The following is a 17,544-nucleotide window of genomic DNA, read 5'->3' as shown; positions in this document are numbered from 1 at the left end:
AAGTGGCTCCCTGAATATAGTAAATTCTTAACAACTTGGTCTCTTTCAGGATACAGTCAAAATAAGGGATTGGAATGGGGTGGGGGGAGGTTTAACATGGTTAGGAAACTCACAGACTAGTGGAACTGCTAGAAGGTTTTGGTGAGTGTGAAAGAGATTGGCAAACTGTAAAATCCTTCGGAGAAAGCTCTGTGACTCACGGGAGGGGGGGCGGGGGTAGGGGGGGGAGGGAGCTCAGCCCTTTGCAGCAGCCCAGGCCGGTGTTTCTTAGATATTACCATGCATGAGAATTACCCGAAGGGCTTGTGAAACACGGATCTTTGTGTCCATAACTTTTGATTTAGTAGTATCCAGGAATTTGTATTTCTGTCTGGTTCCCTGGTGGGGGTGGGGGTGGGGGGGTTGGTGACGATAGTGATGATGCAGGTCCCAATCTATGCCTTGAGAACTACTGGGTGCCAAATGAGGGCAACCATCAATGCCAAAGAAGGCATACAGTTTGCAGAAAGAATAGGAATTAATATAGAACACTACTACTCTCCATTTTTTTTTGTAACCCCAACATCTGCTCTTATCTTCCAAACTGCTCTGCAATCGTATGGGGCAAACATAACATTCCTTTTCTATTCTGCAGTAGGTATCATTAATACGTACCATTAATACCCATTCCTGTTGAAAAGCTGCTTCCGGTGAGCAGGGGACTCTCACATGTATTTGGGCACCTAATTTCTAAACGTAGAGTCTTATGGCTCTTATGAGATGCGTTTTTAAAACAGAGAAAGGAGATGTGGCAGAACAGTCCCTCTCTTTTGCTTTTGTAGCTATGAAGGTAGGCGTGGGTTTGCGACTCAAACCACCTATCCTAGAAGGGGCCAGCCTGTCTCTAACTGAAGGGGTGCATATAAATAACATAAGGTGCAAAGTTAGGGGAGTGAGGATGAACACCTCACTCCGACAAAGCAAATGGGCGGGGTGATCGTGAAGGCCTAGCCTGGGAGAGATCGCTCCAAAGCCGGCGCAGAGCTGAGCTCCAACGCAGCCTCAGCCCTCCAGACCCTCCCGGGGGACGCGCGGTGCAACCAAGCCTACAGCGGTGTCCGCGCGCCGTCGCGCAGCCCTCCGGCCTTCCCATTGGCGGGCGGCGCCATCTGCGCTCGCCTCGCCCCGGCGCCGGCGGGCAGAGGCCCGGGCGGGGTAGGCCGCGCTCGCGGCGGGCTGTGGCCGCAGCCTTGCGCTGCTGCTGACCGGGAGCGGGGCGCGGGGCGGGAGGAGGCAGACCCATGCGGGGCGGCGGCGGGCGGCGGGGCCCGGTGCCCAGGGCGGCCCTATGGGACCCGCCCGGCGGGCTCCCGCGTGCCCTGCCTGGCCCAGCAGTCCGCCCTGCGGGCGGGGATGCGCGGTGTGGTCCAGCTCCCCGCCGCCCTGCGGGGCCCTGAGGCAGAAAGTTTGGGGGTCGGGAGCGACCCAGCTCCCGCGCCAGTGACTGCCTAAGGACCGCTGCAGCCCGGCTTCGCCCGCGACCTGCCTCCGCTCCCCAGGTCGGAATGAACTATCCCAAGGCTCCCCCTCTTCGCCCCTCCCTCACCCTCCTTTAAAAAAGATAATTTCTTAAATTCAAGAACTCGTGATCTGCCTACTCCCCTCGTCCATAATTTAAACCCCAGGTCTTTTGAGTGCAAGAGGGGGGTGCGGTCTCTTCCCCAAGATAGCACGCTAGAAGGACAGATTCCCCTTGCCGACCCACTTACACCATGAAGAGGTGCAAATCGGACGAGCTGCAGCAACAGCAGGGCGAGGAGGATGGGGCTGGGATGGAAGACGCAGCTTGCCTTCTGCCAGGCGCGGACCTCAGGCATGGGGAGGCCTCGAGTGCTAACTCCGCTGGCGGGCCAACTTCAGATGCTGGCGCTGCGGTGGCACCCAACCCGGGTCCCCGAAGCAAGCCTCCTGATTTAAAGGTGAGCGCAGACGGTCTCCAGCCCGCCCCGTAGCTTCCCCCACCCCTCGCAGAAGTGTCTTAACCGAATAAAAGTGATGGGGAAGCGCAGAGGTCAGAGAGGATGAATGATGTTTGGCTAGGTCCGGAGGGGGAAGCTAGGCACCATTTGTTCCTGTCTATCAGCTCCATCTCAGGCCTCTGTGTTCTTCATTATTCAGCGAACGTTCTAATGACTCACTCATCTGAGAGTGTTTGAAAAACGTGTGCGAAACGCTATTTGCAGACAAAGGGTTGGAGAGATCTAAGATGCTAACTTAGAAAGTTCACAGTGCTCTCCCTTCTGTAGGAAGGCTAGAGAAGAAGATTGTAGCTTGGGAAGCTAAATAGGTTGTTGTTACCTTCCTATGCCAATTAGCCTCCTCCGAGTGCGGATTTTTTTTTCTTTTTGAGCACCTTTCTGAACGAAGCTCAGTTTGTCCATCTAGAAAAGGGGGGTGTAGATGTCTTACCGTTAGGTGGAGCCAGAGGTTAAGCTAGAGCTTGGAGATCCCTCTCTGCCTCCAGAACCAACCCCCAGGGTGGAGAACTGACAGGTGGCAGGGCAGAGCCTGGGCTGATTGGGGCCTCGGTTCAAGTTGCACACATGCTGAGCCGGCAGCTAGAACCAGAATTGGAAAGGGCCGTTCACATGGAGCTGTTTATTTTCCAGCCTGAGATCTTCCAGACAATTGGCGAGCTGTATTGAATACATCTCTGTATCAATTACAGCCGCAGCCAGGATAAATAATGCGCCTTTGCTGGAGTTACCATCGGGACGGCCAGCTCAGGCCCCTTAGGTCAGCTCACAACCGGGCTGAGAGACATGTCAACCCCAGGAAGGAACTTAAATGCCTTGGAGATTGATGCCTTGGAAATTTTCTCCGGAAAGGGTGCAGGGTCTGGGATAGGGGAGCAGAAAGGACTCCCGTTAGGTTAAAGCCTGTGTACCAATGGCTGTGGGCCCTGAGGAGCTCGCTAGAATAAACTAATGACATTCCTCCTTTGGCCTGGGCAGCTCAAAGTCAGGAAGCCAGGTGAGTGCATGTGCGCTTTTGTGTGTGTCTGTGTGTGTGTCTGTGTGTGTGTCTGTGTGTGTGTGTATGTGTGTTCCTTTGGGGAAGGGAGCCCACTCACTCCTTGTGTGGACTTTTACATTTCTGTGGAACTTTTGCAAACCTGACCTCTTTCCACCCACCTTCCACCTAATGATGGACTGTTGCACACCTAGGCTTTCTTTACAAAGCTCGTGATTTCCTCAGGCTCCAGAAGTGTCGCTCCCTTCCCCCAAGTGACATGTTTTCTGTTTTAAATGAGATGGCAGACACAAAGAAGTCCCTTAAATGCTGCCGAGAAGAACAGGGGGTGATCCTTTGGCCTCCCTCTGCTGGCTGTAGTAAGGGGGCTGTAGTTTCTCTGTGTCTATAAAGCTGCCCGAGGCTCCTTGTCTGTGTCATCTTTTTTGATGACATTCATTTTGATCAGGGGCAGAAAGAGCAACAGCTCTGCACTTGACTACAATATGTTAATCACAGAACCGTCCTGAAGAAGAATTGAGAACTGGGGACCCTCGCACTCGCACGCGCGCACACACACACACACACACACACTTCTATACAGCCCAGGTAGTGTGGACCCAAGCTCATACAAGCACAGGGAGACACACAGAGCGCTTGCCTGTTTATCTCTGTCTGCCTCATCACAACATGTTTACCGCAGTACAGAGACCTCTCTACCAGACATGACTCAGGGCCACCAAAATGTGGCATGTCACTTAACTTTTCTGAAGAAAGGAAACAAGGGATATCGGAGTGTGGCCAAACTTGTTTTCCAGTGCTGGACAAGTTTTCCATGGCTGACAGTTTAGTGGAAAAATTTCATCATTGTCTCTGGAACTGGGTGGGAGATGACTTGTTCTAAATTTGATAACAGTACCAAGAGGGGTGCGTTTTCTTTGTAATCTGTGATACTCTTTCCCCATGCTTGTGTTTAGCTGATGCTGTTCAGGAGCTCTGGCTTGCTTTTGCTTTCATTTTGAACTTGGAGATAGGAACTTTCAGTCCCTTAGTCCCGCTTCTATTTTCTTGTGACAGCTCGAGGCATGGTGACTGATTGTGTGTCATGGAGACAATCATCTTGATTGTTGGGCAAGCAGCAAAGGGCGTGTAAAGCTCTGTCTAAAGCAGCTCCATAGCAGGAGAGAAAGAGGAGAATTTGGTCTTTGCTAGAGATCTGAATAATACTTTGCTAGTGATGATGCCCAGCAGTGTCCAGGGACTTCCGCTATCTCTGGTCCTTCAAGGATGATCATACTGCGTGATGTGCATTTCTCGGTTTATTTTGTGTGGGGGTTGGGGTAGGGGTGGACATCCTGAGATCATAACTAGAGTCTCGAGCATGCTAGACAAGCCCTCTATCACTGTAAATTTCTTCTGTGGTAGCTTGGAATCTGTGATTATGCGGTGGGGGTGGGGTGTCTGGAAAACAGTTACATAGTAACATTCTTAAACAGTAACTGTAACAGAAAAGCAACCTGCAAATGGGCCTGGCCCCACAGGAGGCTTGTGTAAACACTTCTGAGACTTTGCCAGAGCTTCATATAAGCATGTATCCTCCAGGGGAGAGATCTCAGTAGACAGTATGTAAGGGGATCCTGATCGTTTAACGTGGATTCCTTTAACCACCCAAGCTCACGTCTCCATTCACTTGATCTCATGATCCCATTCTTTGCTGCTATCCAGAGCCCCTGCTTGTTGAGGAGAGATTGCTGGCTGCCCGAAAGTGTAACAGAATTCTCTGTGGAAGAGACTAGCTGTAGTGAGAAGGGGTGTGGGGAGGAGCTTAGGAGGATTCTGCACACAGAGATTAGTTGAGGCCTGGAAGAATGGCTGAGCTTCATGAACAGCTCTGTCCTGATCCTGGAGAAGCCTGAGGCTGGGGGAAGGCATGGCCCTCCTTCCATCATTCCAATTCCACTGCTCCATTCAGGAAGAGACTTTCCTGAGAGGAAAAGCCTGGGGATGCTGGCCAGGGAAAGTTCCCAGAGGCTCTGTCCCCTGATAAAAGCTGGGTTCCACCCTGGGGTTTCTGAACAGCATCATGATCGTTCCTTAAAGAAAATAGGGGAGTTTTGCCTTCTATTGTTCCTATCTGGTTGGAAGCGCTCTTGACTGGAGGCTCAGATCCTGTTCCTGTGTTCACTGCATATTCGGTTCTCTCTTCCTACGGAGTGAGGGGCAGGGTGGACAACAGACACCAAGGGAACATAGAGCGGAACCCTAGGTGGTTTTTCCTGTATGGGTGCTTGAGGGTGTTTCAGCCTCCTGAGAATGGCTCCTGTTCCTTCCCTGTTCTTCAGTGTATTGGTGAGAGCGTAGGTTTGTGTTAGCCTGTTGACTATCAGATAACTGGATGCTTTAAGAAGGAAAGATTTTATTATAAACACTGAAATAGGACATGCATATAAAGGTGTCCATAGAGAGACATGCGCAGTTTAATAAAAGCAGAAATAGACAGGTCATCTATTTACAAAATAACATTGACATTCCTGACCCTCTGCATTTCTGTTCTGTTCATTATTTTGTTTTGCTTTGTTTTGTTTTTTAAGGACCAGGAGTTGGTTAAAATTTGTGGCATCAGTCTTTAAGTAAAGAAGAAGAGTAGCTACTTTGGGGGTGGGGTGCAGGTGGAATAAAGCCTGTGTACATCCTGGGACTTTGGATGATTTAGTGACTGTGCAGTATGGCTATTCTTGGGTACAGTATCCCTGCAATCTATGGGGCCTGGGTCCCTGAAGTAGATTTCACCAGGGGAAGCAGGATTGAGGGAGACCTAACCCAAGAAATGGAAACTTAGTTCTTCAGCAGGGCAATGCCTTCATTTTCAGGTGCAAGAAACCCAGGACACCCAGGCCTCAGTGTACACGTGCAGTGAAATACGAGACAAGGGTCAGTCAGGGAGGATGCTTGAAGGAGAGCTGGCTTGAGATCAGAATAGTAAAGAAAGGGCAGAGCATTAATTAACAAACAAGGAGAATGTCTAGCTAGGATATGAAAGATGGCAAGAACCCAGACCTCAGTATAGTGTTTACCCTGTTGCCTGTCAGTGCCGGGGACCAGAGAGCTTTGGGGATGCTCAAGTTGCTAGTTTTGACCCATCTTTACTTTATGAGGACACTGGATCCTGAGGCGGGGACTGCCCTCCACCCCCAGCCTGCAGCAATATTCCCGAGCAGCCCTGTGTGTGGGCTCAGGAGGAACTAGGGCCTGCAGGGAAGCATGTGGCAAATGAAGCTCTCTGTTCTGTCACATATTGGGTTCTAGATTCACTCCCAGCTGTCCTAGTTACAACACAGTGTTTACAGAACGTGCTTCTTTTTTTGTGAGTATCCAATTGTGGCCTAGCTGCCAATCACATTAAGAACGTCTTCCTTTACAAGGAGTTGAAATATTCAATGGGTTGTGAATATGGAAGTGAGGTTAAAGGCTGCTGTAGATAAGGAGAGGTTTGAAGGTGCTGGGTGTGGTGGGTGGGTATGTGGTGGGTGGGTGTGTGGTGGGTGGTCTTGCTTACAACCCCAAATCACCTGTGTTAATCTTTTCCATGAGACTTGGCATCTCCCTTGGAAATCCCCATCCAATAGGATAACGGTTCTTTGGACCGGGGCCCTGGCTAAACAAGAGTACATAAAGAAGGCTCTACTCTTGCCTGCTAACATAGGAGTCTGTCACTTATGTTAAGAAGTTAAAACAAAGCTGGAAGAGAACAAGCAGGTTGTGGATTTGACTCCTCAAACCAAACTAGCAAAGGTTTTCTGCTTCCAGCCACCATTGCAGGAATTCGCTGGCTACAAGGGCCCCAGCAAACCCTCCCAGAGCCATCTGCGAGGACAGCAAGGCCATTCTCCTTCCAAGCCAACACATTCTTGGCAATTACTAAGATGATAGATGGAGACAGGGGTTCGAGCCGTAGCAGGAGGGATCTGCGTTAGAAAATAAGGGGGAAACCCCCCCCCCAAACCTGCTCAACTGAGCATTTTAAAATGTTGGAAAAGACAAAGCCCGTGGAGAAGGTGATTGTCTAAGGAGTACATCACTTTTTAGGATTGCTTTGTAGACTGGGGACAATTACGTCAATTGTGATAGCCAGGTTTTCAGTGAGGTCTCTGCTGGGTAGTAGGTGAGACAGCGTTGGCTTGGCAGCCACTCATCTTGTCAAGGATTTCTGTCAAGGGTTCGAGAGTGCTCTAGAGGCCAAGGCGCAAGACAGCTGGTGATTGACCGCAGTGAATGGTGCAGATAATGAGTCCTCATGGGTTTGGAGTAGAGGGACCCCATATATGCTGGCATGACCAGAGAGGGGGTAGAGGGGATGGCTACAACCCGGAGAAGCAGAGAAAGGGCACATTGCAATGGCAACTCTAATAAAAGTCTCCTGTGCTGGGATCCATGACTTAGTTCTGTGCAGAGACCCCAGTGGGTGACTTTCCCCAGCTGACCCTCGTTAGCTCCAGCGAGACTGTTCTAAGCACAAAAAGCACAAGATTTCAAATGGGGGCCGCACTGGGACTCAGCCGCTCTTGGTTTAAGTAAGACCTGCTTTTGTCTTGTTGTTTTGGATGTGAACTCATCCTGGGGAAGAAGAATGGATCCAGAAACCTCCCATCGCTGTGTTTCCAATAGAAACCCCAAGCAGGCTGAGAACCGGCTGCTGCTGCCTCTCCACCACTCTGCAGTCAGCAGCATGAAGCCTGGGGAGACAGACCCTGCCCTGCACCCCGTCTGCAGCCTGTCTTGGTTGGTTGGAGGGGGGCAGTGGAGATTTCACAATCCCCTCAGGATCCTGACAGTCTCTGTGGGTTTTCCCAGTGACTTGTTCTCTAAAGCTGGCCCTGTTTCCATAGAGACCCTATAAATAGAGGAAACGTTGGCGACCTAGGCTTATAAAGGCTCAGTCAGGGTGACCCAGGCACCCCTGAGTCCTCACAGCCATGTCTGTGGTAGGGCAGAGGGAATGCCAGACCATGTGGAGAAAGGTTAAACAGAAGATACCCAGAGATCATTAGCTCTGGGTTCATTTGTGCCTCCCCGTGACCCCGTCAGCGATTCCAGGATTTTGATGAGGACGTAGAGACCTGCAGGTATTGGAAACTGCTTTAGGTCATGTTGTTGTAGCCAAATGGTGCCAAGGACACCACACCCTGAAGCCTTTTCCTTTTGGCTTCTTTAAGCTGTCTTTGCAGAATCTGGAGCAAACTTCCCTTTGTTGGACCCACACCCAGGGAGGAGAACAGCTGAAACCTGCTGTTCAGAAACCACAGGGTTCTCAGGAAAGAGCACCATTCTTCCTGAGAACACAGGGCTACCCAGAGAGCTCGATCCTCCCTGCACTTGAAGACAGTTCTAGGGGAGGAGCAGTAGGACTCCCCCACTGCCCTCCCCAGGTGAGCTGGAAGCTGCCCTTTTCAGCTACCCGCTGGCCAGCCTGGGGACACACTGTACTCTCCATGGGTACAGAGAGCTTGGTCCCCATCCCTGACTCTTGAGCCTCGCAGGTCTCTTCTTGACACATGGTCTCGTCTGGCCATGGCAGTGGCTTTTGGCAGCTGGAGGAAAGCAACAGTCAATGTGGAGAGCTAGTGACATTTAGAAGCTGGAACCTGTTAGTCAGAGCAGGTGGCGCTTTCTGCTGCGTTGGTGGCTAAGTTCCCTCGAGCTAGTCGCCATGGTTTTCCTCACTTCTGAAACTTGGGGCTGGGTATGTATATGAACTGAGGGTTTTTTTTTTCTTTCTCTTTTTCCCTCTCATCACGCTATGTCAAAACCCTAACCATCCCGCTGACACCCACAGGTAGAAGCAGCTGGCCTGTGTGTCACCCTGCTATTCTTGCTTCTTACTCCCCCCGCCCCACATTGTTCTTTGACTTACTTTTTGTTCTTTTCCTTTCTATCTTCTGTGGACTTTTAAGAGTCTTGGGTACTGCTGGTACAAAGATCCTTCCCATGCGGAGCACCTGGAGAAGGGAGAAATGAAGGTTTGACATGAAGACCTGTGGCTAGAGGCTAGCCCAGGTCCTGTAAGGAGGCCTGAGTAGACTCCTACAGTTCAGGGGCTCTCCCTCCTGGCTCTGAGATTTTTTTGCTATATTTTGGTCCTGCCTTGGGTGTTGTCCCAGGAGACACAACAACTACTGTAGTCCGGTGCTAGGTGTGGGCCAGGAAAGGTAAATTCGACTAGAGGTTGAAGCCCTCTATCTTTGTGGTTTGGATTAGCCGCCTAAGAGCTGTGTGCCTCAGTTGGGTTAGACTGACAGCAAAAGTTAAAAACACTTTGTATAGCTTTAAAAGCAAATTAGACAAGAGTTGTAGGGGTGGAGAGGACATGGCTGGTGGGTAAGTGAGATTCTTCAACCCCCTGCCCCATAATGCACCAGATCCCAGGGCTGTGTACCCAGGAACTCAACTAAAGTCTTTTAGGGGAAACACTGTCACCCTGAGTGTGTGGGAAAGAGGGGCTTCTGTGTTGGAGAAGCAGATTAGGGGTGGCGTGTGGAGGAAGGGCCTGGAATAGAGTATAAGAAAGCTCAGAGGAAAAAAAATAAAAATAAAATAAAATAAAATAAAATAAAATAAAGAAAGAAAGAAAGCTCAGAGGATATAGTGTAGTTAGTAGGAACAGTTGGGAAAAAACCAGGGCCAAGAGGCCCCATCTGGGGTGCCTTGTTGGAAGTCTTGTGTCAGCTTGGGCCTGGCCATGTGAAGGAGAGAGATGGTAACTCAGCTGTACTCAGGAGGCCCAAGATCTATCTGGCTCACTCTGCACTTAATGACATATGTGTGCTACCGTCCACTCTGCCTTAGACATCTTGGTTCTGCCCAGTATGAAGTCAAGTGGGCTTGGGGTGCTGCCTCTCCGAAGGAACGGCAACCCTGGGAGCACCTGGCGTAGAAGACGTGTTTCTAGAGCCGCCCCAAACCTCCGTTCTTTAGAAGGAATACTTTCTCTAGTGGGTGCTGGTGTGTGGTTGTTGCTTTTGTGGGAATCCGGGAAAACAATGAGATTATGCAGGAGAGAACAGAACTCCAAACTCAGCTCGTGGTGGGGTGTGAGCATGGGCAGATGTGACCTGTGAGGTTCCAGGCACGGGGGGTGGGGGTGGGGTAGACTGTGGGGCTTGACTGAGGGTCCTTCCGTGCTGTGCCGGTGAGGGTCCTGTAGTCACACGGAAGCATAGGTGCACCTAGGCACAGAGAGCACAGAGCGGACAGCTGCTCCAAAGCTGGAGACTAAGAAAGGCTCTCCTCCTTCATGCTCAAGTTGTTGCTCTGTTTTGTTTCTAAAAGAAAAAGAAAGGAAGAAAAACTAGCGTGTCTTAATTTTTTTGGATTATTAAAACAATTATTTTAATGATGGAGGTTGCTCTGTGAGGTTATAGGGTGTCAGCACAGAGACAAGCCTTCTGTGGCTCCTGAGCCCCAGGTAACTTGGCTCTGTTTTCCTCTTAGAGGAGGCAGTGTAATGTTTCCCTTGCTTTTCTGAGTCCCACCCTTCCTCCCACGGCTCTGGAACTCTTCGGAAGACAGACGTGGCCGGCACAGATAAGCCATCGCCTCACAGGGGAAGCTGCCTGCCGTTACTCGGCCGTTGCCCTGGCAGCCCATCCACCAGCCATTTATCCATCCTGGGCAGTGTTGGGGGTTGGGGGAAGCAGCTGGAGTCCCTTGGGGCAGTGCCACCACACTGGGGCAGCAGTAGGTTCTGGGGTTTCAGGTTGGTTCTAGTCTTGGGGGGAAATGACAGCCTCTTGTCTGGACAGCAGTGGATATTCTAGGCTCAGACAGATAATGTTTATTTCATTGTCTGCCATGTCAGAACTTAGCTAGCTGTAAGTAACAGAAAGTCATAGTAGAGACATGTGGACAGAGGTAACGTTTGTGGACGCTTGTTTTGTAGACTCTTCTGGCATGGGTTGGCCCTGTCATCAGCTAGGTCATCTCATGGTTGATGAGATGCAGTATGGCTACCGATTCTCCAGACACTACTTTCACATTCCCAGATGGGGGAATTAGAGAGGACCAGTTCCTTTATGGAGAAAGTGAGGCAGGAAGTTCTTTTTATTTGTTTGTTTTGGTTTGGTTTGGTTTTCAAGATAGGGTTTCTCTATATATTCCTAGCTGTCCTGGAACTCTGTAGACCAGGCTGGCCTCAAACTCAGAAATCAGCCTGCCTCTGCCTCCCAAGTGCTAGGATTTAAGGCATGTGCCACCACTGCCCGTCGAAGCAGGAAGTTCTAGCAAAATGCATTAACACCTTGCAGTTTGATTGGTGAGAAAGGTGGAAAGATGCTGGGTGCAGAATTAACAGAACCTGCTTCGGAGATATAACCTGATTATATGGACCTGCTTTTTCCAAGGACTGAACTTCCTTTAGGAACCAAAGGGTAGATGGCCTTGTAGGCATAGCAAGCCATCCATAGGGATCCCCCCGTTCAGATGTCTGTACTAGCTGCTCTGGTCTTTTATGATTAGACCCTCCTTCAACCCCAACTGACAAAGTATCCAGCAGCTTTCCATTAACCAGGGCTTTTCATCTCTCCCCCTTAAGAAAATCCAGCAGCTCTCAGAGGGCTCCATGTTTGGCCACGGCCTGAAGCACCTATTTCACAGTCGCCGCAGGTCACGGGAGAGGGAGCACCAGGCATCTCAGGAGGCCCAGCAACAGCAGCAACAGCAGGGCCTATCCGATCAGGACTCCCCAGATGAGAAGGAACGCTCCCCGGAGATGCACCGCGTCTCCTATGCTGTGTCCCTGCACGACTTGCCTGCCCGACCTACTGCTTTCAACCGTGTGTTACAGCAAATCCGTTCCAGGCCCTCCATCAAGCGGGGTGCCAGCCTGCACAGCAGTGGCGGGAGCAGTGGCCGCCGCGCCAAGAGCAGCTCCCTGGAGCCACAGCGCGGCAGTCCTCACCTGCTTCGGAAGGCCCCGCAGGACAGCAGCCTGGCCGCCATCCTGCACCAGCACCAGGGCCGACCCCGTTCCTCCTCTACCACCGACACGGCCTTGCTCCTGGCTGATGGCAGCAGTGCATACCTCCTGGCTGAGGAGGCAGAGAGCATCGGGGACAAGGTAAGTCGGGGGTTGGGATGGGGGGAGAGCCACGATGAAACCTCTGAGGCCCAGCTGGTGCCTTGACAGGCACTGCTGATACTTCCTACCCTATTATCTGTCCTGGCCGAGGAGTTAGGCTATGACCAAGCCAGACACCTCAAGGTGCTAATTTTTGTTTGTCTAAGGGATTGCTTTTTCAAAAATGGTCCTTTGCCTAGGCTGGTAGTAATTTTGGTTTGTTTTCCTTAAACATGTTTTGAGGAGACTGAGGACTGGTTATTATTCTTACTAGCAGCATTAACTGGCCTCTGCATCTCTTTGCTCTTCTGTGTTGCCAATTGAAATGGGGGCAGTGTTAGTTATGAGTTAGCAAAGGTAACTTCCTGGACTGGAACCTGGCACACTATCTTTACTGTGATTATTACCAACTGAAAAAGAAGGGGGGGGGGAAGCCATGAAGTGTTGTTTGGCATTCATGAATGTGTCCAACTCATTTGTTTACTTGTGTAGCAAATGTTAAGTGAGTGTTTATTGGATGTTGCAGGAGCGAGCCAACCAATGTGGCTGATCTCATGCCACCCAGTGTCTAGAAACACTAGCAGAGGACTGGAAAGGCTTTGATGGGTGCCTCGAAACTTGGAAGCACAGTAGGCAGTGAGGGTGGAGGGGAATTGGCCAGAGACTTTCTGGAAGACTCTATGGAACTAAATCTTGAAGGAGACAGGGAAGGTTGGTATGCGGCTAAGCGAGGGAGCTGGTGGCACGTGCTTCTTGCTTGTGGAGACTCGGGGAGGCAGAGGCCAGAGCGCAGAGGGTCATGCCGCATCCAGTCTGGAGTCGAGTGAAGCGATGGGAGCCTGTTAGGCAGGGGAAAGGGCACAGAGAGTGACTAGGACACAGGCAGTAGATTAGGAAGGGGGATGGGGAGGAGCCAAGGGAACCATCTTTGGAGTTATTACAGCAACTGCAGCCATGAGAATGGAAAGGGGAGAAATTCACAGCATACTGGGGAGTCCGAACCCGTAGAGAAAGAAGCGATGGGAAACAAAGGAAATAAAGGGGAGAGGAAGCGGGGTCTGGGAGAGGGGCTGTCCTGCTGCAGTGGGCCTGGAGCGGGCTGGCAGGTAAAAGCAGCACTGGAGTTGACGACCCTGGTGTGGGTGAGGTGGATCCTCAAGGGGCCGTTTCGAGTGAAGAGAAGGCTAAGGCCAGATCCCACTGATGTAGGAGGGACAGGCAGCCACTCTGGCCTGCTGCTTGTGCCACACCGGTTTCTCCCCGCCTTCCCTCCTTTCTTGGGCCCCGAGGCTGCGTCTCTCTCTGCAGGTTTGCTCCCACACCCCCTCCCCCCCCAAGGCTCCAGGGCTGTAATTCATTTCCCCTCTCATGGACTCCATTAGGAGAGAAAGAGCTGAAGGATTGCTGGGAGAAATGCTAAAGGCGAAGGTGGCAGAGCTAGCACAAAATCTTGGCTTGCAAAGGAGGTGAAGAAAGCTGATGTGGAGAAGAGGAGATGGGGGATGTTCAGGGGTTAGAGAGCAAGTGCACTGAGAGATCACAAGGAGGAGCTGGGGGCAGGGATGCCATTGGGGTTTAAGAACTGGAAACTTGGCTAGGTGTGAATGTACGTGCCTATAATCCCAGTACTGGTGAGGCTTAAGGCAGGAGGATCGTGAGTTCAAGACCAACCTGAGTTACATAGTGAGGCTATCAATAAAACAAGGACTAGGGATATAGTTCAGTGATAGAGTATGTTAGCACGTACCAGGCCCTAGGTTTGATCCTTAGAAGAAGAATAAAGGAGTTGGTATCTTGGGAAATGGGAGATACGGCCCAGACAAGGAAGGAATGGAAAGATTTAATTTGCTGCGTCAGGAGCTCAGAGGTTAGGTGGGCCCCTTGGCAGAGGGGAAGCTGTGAGCCGGGCTTTGCTTGGTGGGTGATGGCGGAGGTCAGAGAGACATAGAGGCAGGCTGATGCGGTGGAGGGCGGAGGAAGGAAAATTGCTACAGCAAGGAACTCAAAGCCACGGGCTGGTGTGTCCATGAGAGCTGGAGGAAGTGGTTCTACTTCTAGAGCACATGAGCTGTGGGGAACGGGGCTGCCTGTTGGGAAGAGGAGCTGCAGGGAGAGCCTGCTGATGGGTGGTTACCTACCAGGAAGGACCACAGAGGATGGGCACAGTGGAAAGAGCGAAGTAGGTAAAGTGCTGGCTCACTGTGGAGTCCCGTTGGGGAGGGACAGGTTGGTGGGCTCTCTAGCAGCATGGTTCCAAGGACACTCTGCTGTAGTGCTGTTTCTACTATAGATGGTCACCAGCACAGACTCAAGTCCCCATACAAAGTCCGACTGTGACTCCTTGTGCATCTCAGCTCTTAGAATTACTTGGGAGTCGGTGCACTCAGGCATCACTGCCCACCTGCCCTGGCTCAGGTTTGGCTTGATGCTCTTCCAATATAGACAATTGTTTTTGTGGATTCATTAAAGTAATTTCTTAAGCCAGATGAGCCATATCCTGAGAGCTCAAATTTTGCTGATATATATGTATCCAAAGAGGGGGTATGCCTTGTTAAACCACAGAGCTCAGAACCTGTGGCACAGTTGTATAAACCTGGGGAATCCTAATCCCAAGTCCAGTGCTCTTCCCACCATGCCAGGCTTGCCCTGCCTCTGTGCCTGGCACTGGTCATCAGTGCAGGAGCTCAGCCATCAACTTGACAGACCTGAGGCTTTGCTTTGGCAGAATTATCACACCCGGGATGACTTTGCAACCGTTTGTGACCATAAGCTGTTGAGTCATTTCATATGTTTTACGTGTAACACTGATTCTACATTTCTTCAAGCAAAAGGACTTCCCACAGATGGTCCTGGGCCACCCAGTCTCTAGCAGAGCCTCAGCCAGCAGCCATAAGTCAGCAGATGCCCTCTCCTTTCCTTGAGTGCTTTCATTTGCGCCTCCCTGCACTCCCCTTTATTTGATGATATTTACTGAGCATCTTCTCTAAGTGCCAGGTACTATTCTAGCCATTATGGAAACTTCAGTGAATGAAAGAAAAAGTTCCTGCAGCGAGGAAACTCCTCCTGGTGGGAGGAGATAACCACTGGGGACTGCTGCATGTGTTTGGTAGTAAGAGCACTGAGCAGAACAAAAGCGGAGCATGAAGGCAGAGAATGTGGGTGGGCATTCTATTTTGACGGGCTGGTCAGAAAAGCCTCTCTGACAATGTGCAGATATAGAGTGGAGGCAGCAAAACAAAGAACACGGCATCAAAATAGAAACGGACTGGGCCTGGGGGCTGGGGAGGGGCGGGGAACACTACAAATGACCAATATGCCAGGAAAAGAACTTGTGACTATTCTTTTTCCCTCAAGTGATAGAGGAAGTGCTAGAAATTTTGATACAAGGTGCTGGCCTGTGAAAACTGACCCTGATAGTGTGACAGGGTTGAGCCAGGGGTCTGGTAGGAAGCTGGCGTGTATTCCAGAGGGGCTGATGTTTGACGTGGAACAGTTGTAGAAAGGATGTTGGCTGAACTCTCGATTTGTTTCAGATGTCAAGGCCAAGGGTATCTGATGGATTAGATATGGGTCATGATAGAACAGGAGAAGTCATAAATGGCTCATGGTTTGGGGCCTGGCTGCAGTTCTGTGAGCTGAACATCAAGGAAGGTGGCAAATTGAACAGCAATTCCTTTGCTGAGATGCAGGCAGAGCTAGGTTTTGGCTGTGTTAAGTTTGAGGCAGCTATTAAACACCCCTGTAGAAATGCCAAATAAGCAGGAGGATGAACAAGTCTGGAGTCCTGGGGAGAGATCCAACCTGGAGGCATAAATTTGGGAGGTGTCAGCATATAGATAGCATTTAAAACGATGGGACTGCATTTGCAAGCCTGGCTTCTGCTGGGAGACGTGTGCAGTGAGGGGGAGGTCTGGATGCACTTGACTGCAAGGCTGTGGCCTCTTGAACCCAGGAGCTGGTGGGGCCCACCAGCTAGAACCAGGTTGTCCAGCCCTTAATGAGAAAGCTCTGTCTGTACAGCAGCAGCCGGGCCCACCTCTCATGGGTGAGTCACTGAGAGTGTTTCCAATTTTATTTAGAAAAATCCTGTCACATGAGGGGCTTGGATTTGCAGGGCGGGGGAGGTAATCCTTGGAACCTCCAGTTAATTAGGGTGCTCCTATGGTTCTTTAGCTGCCTGGGAAGACAGGGAATAGGTGGATAGTAGGCACCTTCAGAAACTGGTGATGACGGGGCTTTGGAAGGCAGGGACCGGGGGTTCTTTAGGCAGGGGGCCAGCTGGACAGCTTTCTGGGGGCTTTCCTGTCCCACTGTTTATCTTGACACTGTGTCTGGATGATGTGTGGGAAGAGAATTCCCTCTCACTGCATATGGCAGGCCAGACCAAAAGCCTTGGGTAATGTCACTGGGGGATGACTGGGAAAATGGTTGCTTGTTATTAATTGACATATAGGTGCTGGGAATTGAACCAGGGTCCTCTAGAAGGGCAGCCTGGAGCTCTAACTGCTATGCTATGTCTCCAGGCCACTCTTCCCTATTCTTTTTCTTTAAGATTTAACTTTTGCTGTCTATCTATCATCTATCTATCTATCTATCTGTCTATCTATCTATCTATCTGTCGGTCTGTCTGTCTGTCTGTCTGTCTGTCTATCTATCTATCTATCTATAGGCAGGGCCTCACTGTGTAGCCTTGTCTGGAACTTGCTATATGAACCTGGCTAGCTCTTATAAATCCACCTGCCTCTGCCTCCCAAGTCCTAGAAATAAAGGTGTATGCCTCCAAGCCTGGCTTCTTATCTCTGTTCTGATTTGGAACTGTGAGCTCTGCTGCTGTGTGCCTGGTCCACCTTCATAACAAACCATGAGGCTGGCAAAGCAGATATCATTGCTTCCATTTCATAAGTGAAAACTAAGTCTTTCAAGAAGGGAGGAGCTGCTTGATCAGAGTATCCAGCTAGGTCCTAAGAAAGAGGCACTGGTTTCTTTCTGTATAGGCTTGCTGGACCTGGGGCTCTCCCTCTAGAGATGGGTGTGACCCTGGGGGTCTTGAGGAGAGAGAATTTCCTTCCTGTCCTTGGAAGAAGGATCTTCTAGCCATCTTAAAGCTTTAAGCACCATCATCTGATTCTGCAGACCCAGAGGCCATTGGCTGACATGAGAAGCGTGTGGTCTGGGTATGAATAGGAAGTATTCTTCTCGCTAGTAAACACAGCCCACATGCTCTCTTGCAGGCTCCCTGCAGATACTAGCGTCTATTTTTAATTCATAAGCCTCCCCCAGTCCCCACACCCCTTACCATTGTTTGCAACTCACCAGCTGGCTTTTAGACCAGAGCACCCTGGTAGGGCTTGAGTTACCAAAACACCCCGAAGGCATCTAAGGTTCTGAACTCACATGCAAGGGCTCACACAGAACCCAGTCTGAGAAAGTCAGGGATCTGG

The 17,544-nt window shown here is 50.7% G+C and overlaps 1 protein-coding gene across 2 annotated transcripts in view; it reads left to right on the top strand.

Moving 5' to 3' along the window:
- The first annotated feature begins 1,726 nt into the window (after positions 1-1,726).
- Positions 1,727-17,544, top strand: part of Tmcc2 (transmembrane and coiled-coil domain family 2) — a 37,270-nt gene continuing 21,452 nt past the window's right edge. The window contains exons 1-2 of one of the 2 annotated variants that reach the window (XM_052201195.1): positions 1,727-1,958; positions 11,579-12,103. In XM_052201195.1, coding sequence (XP_052057155.1) covers positions 1,752-1,958; positions 11,579-12,103 — 732 coding nt within the window. In that variant the 5' untranslated portion in view covers positions 1,727-1,751. Of the gene's footprint in view, positions 1,959-2,576; positions 3,013-11,578; positions 12,104-17,544 lie in introns of those variants that run through there. The other variant, XM_052201196.1, reaches the window with a different exon arrangement.

The sequence above is a fragment of the Apodemus sylvaticus genome, chromosome 12 (genome assembly GCF_947179515.1).
Source record: "Apodemus sylvaticus chromosome 12, mApoSyl1.1, whole genome shotgun sequence".
Lineage (NCBI taxonomy): Eukaryota > Metazoa > Chordata > Mammalia > Rodentia > Muridae > Apodemus > Apodemus sylvaticus.
Note: the sequence above shows the minus strand (reverse complement) of the source record. Positions and strands in the feature narration are given on the sequence as shown.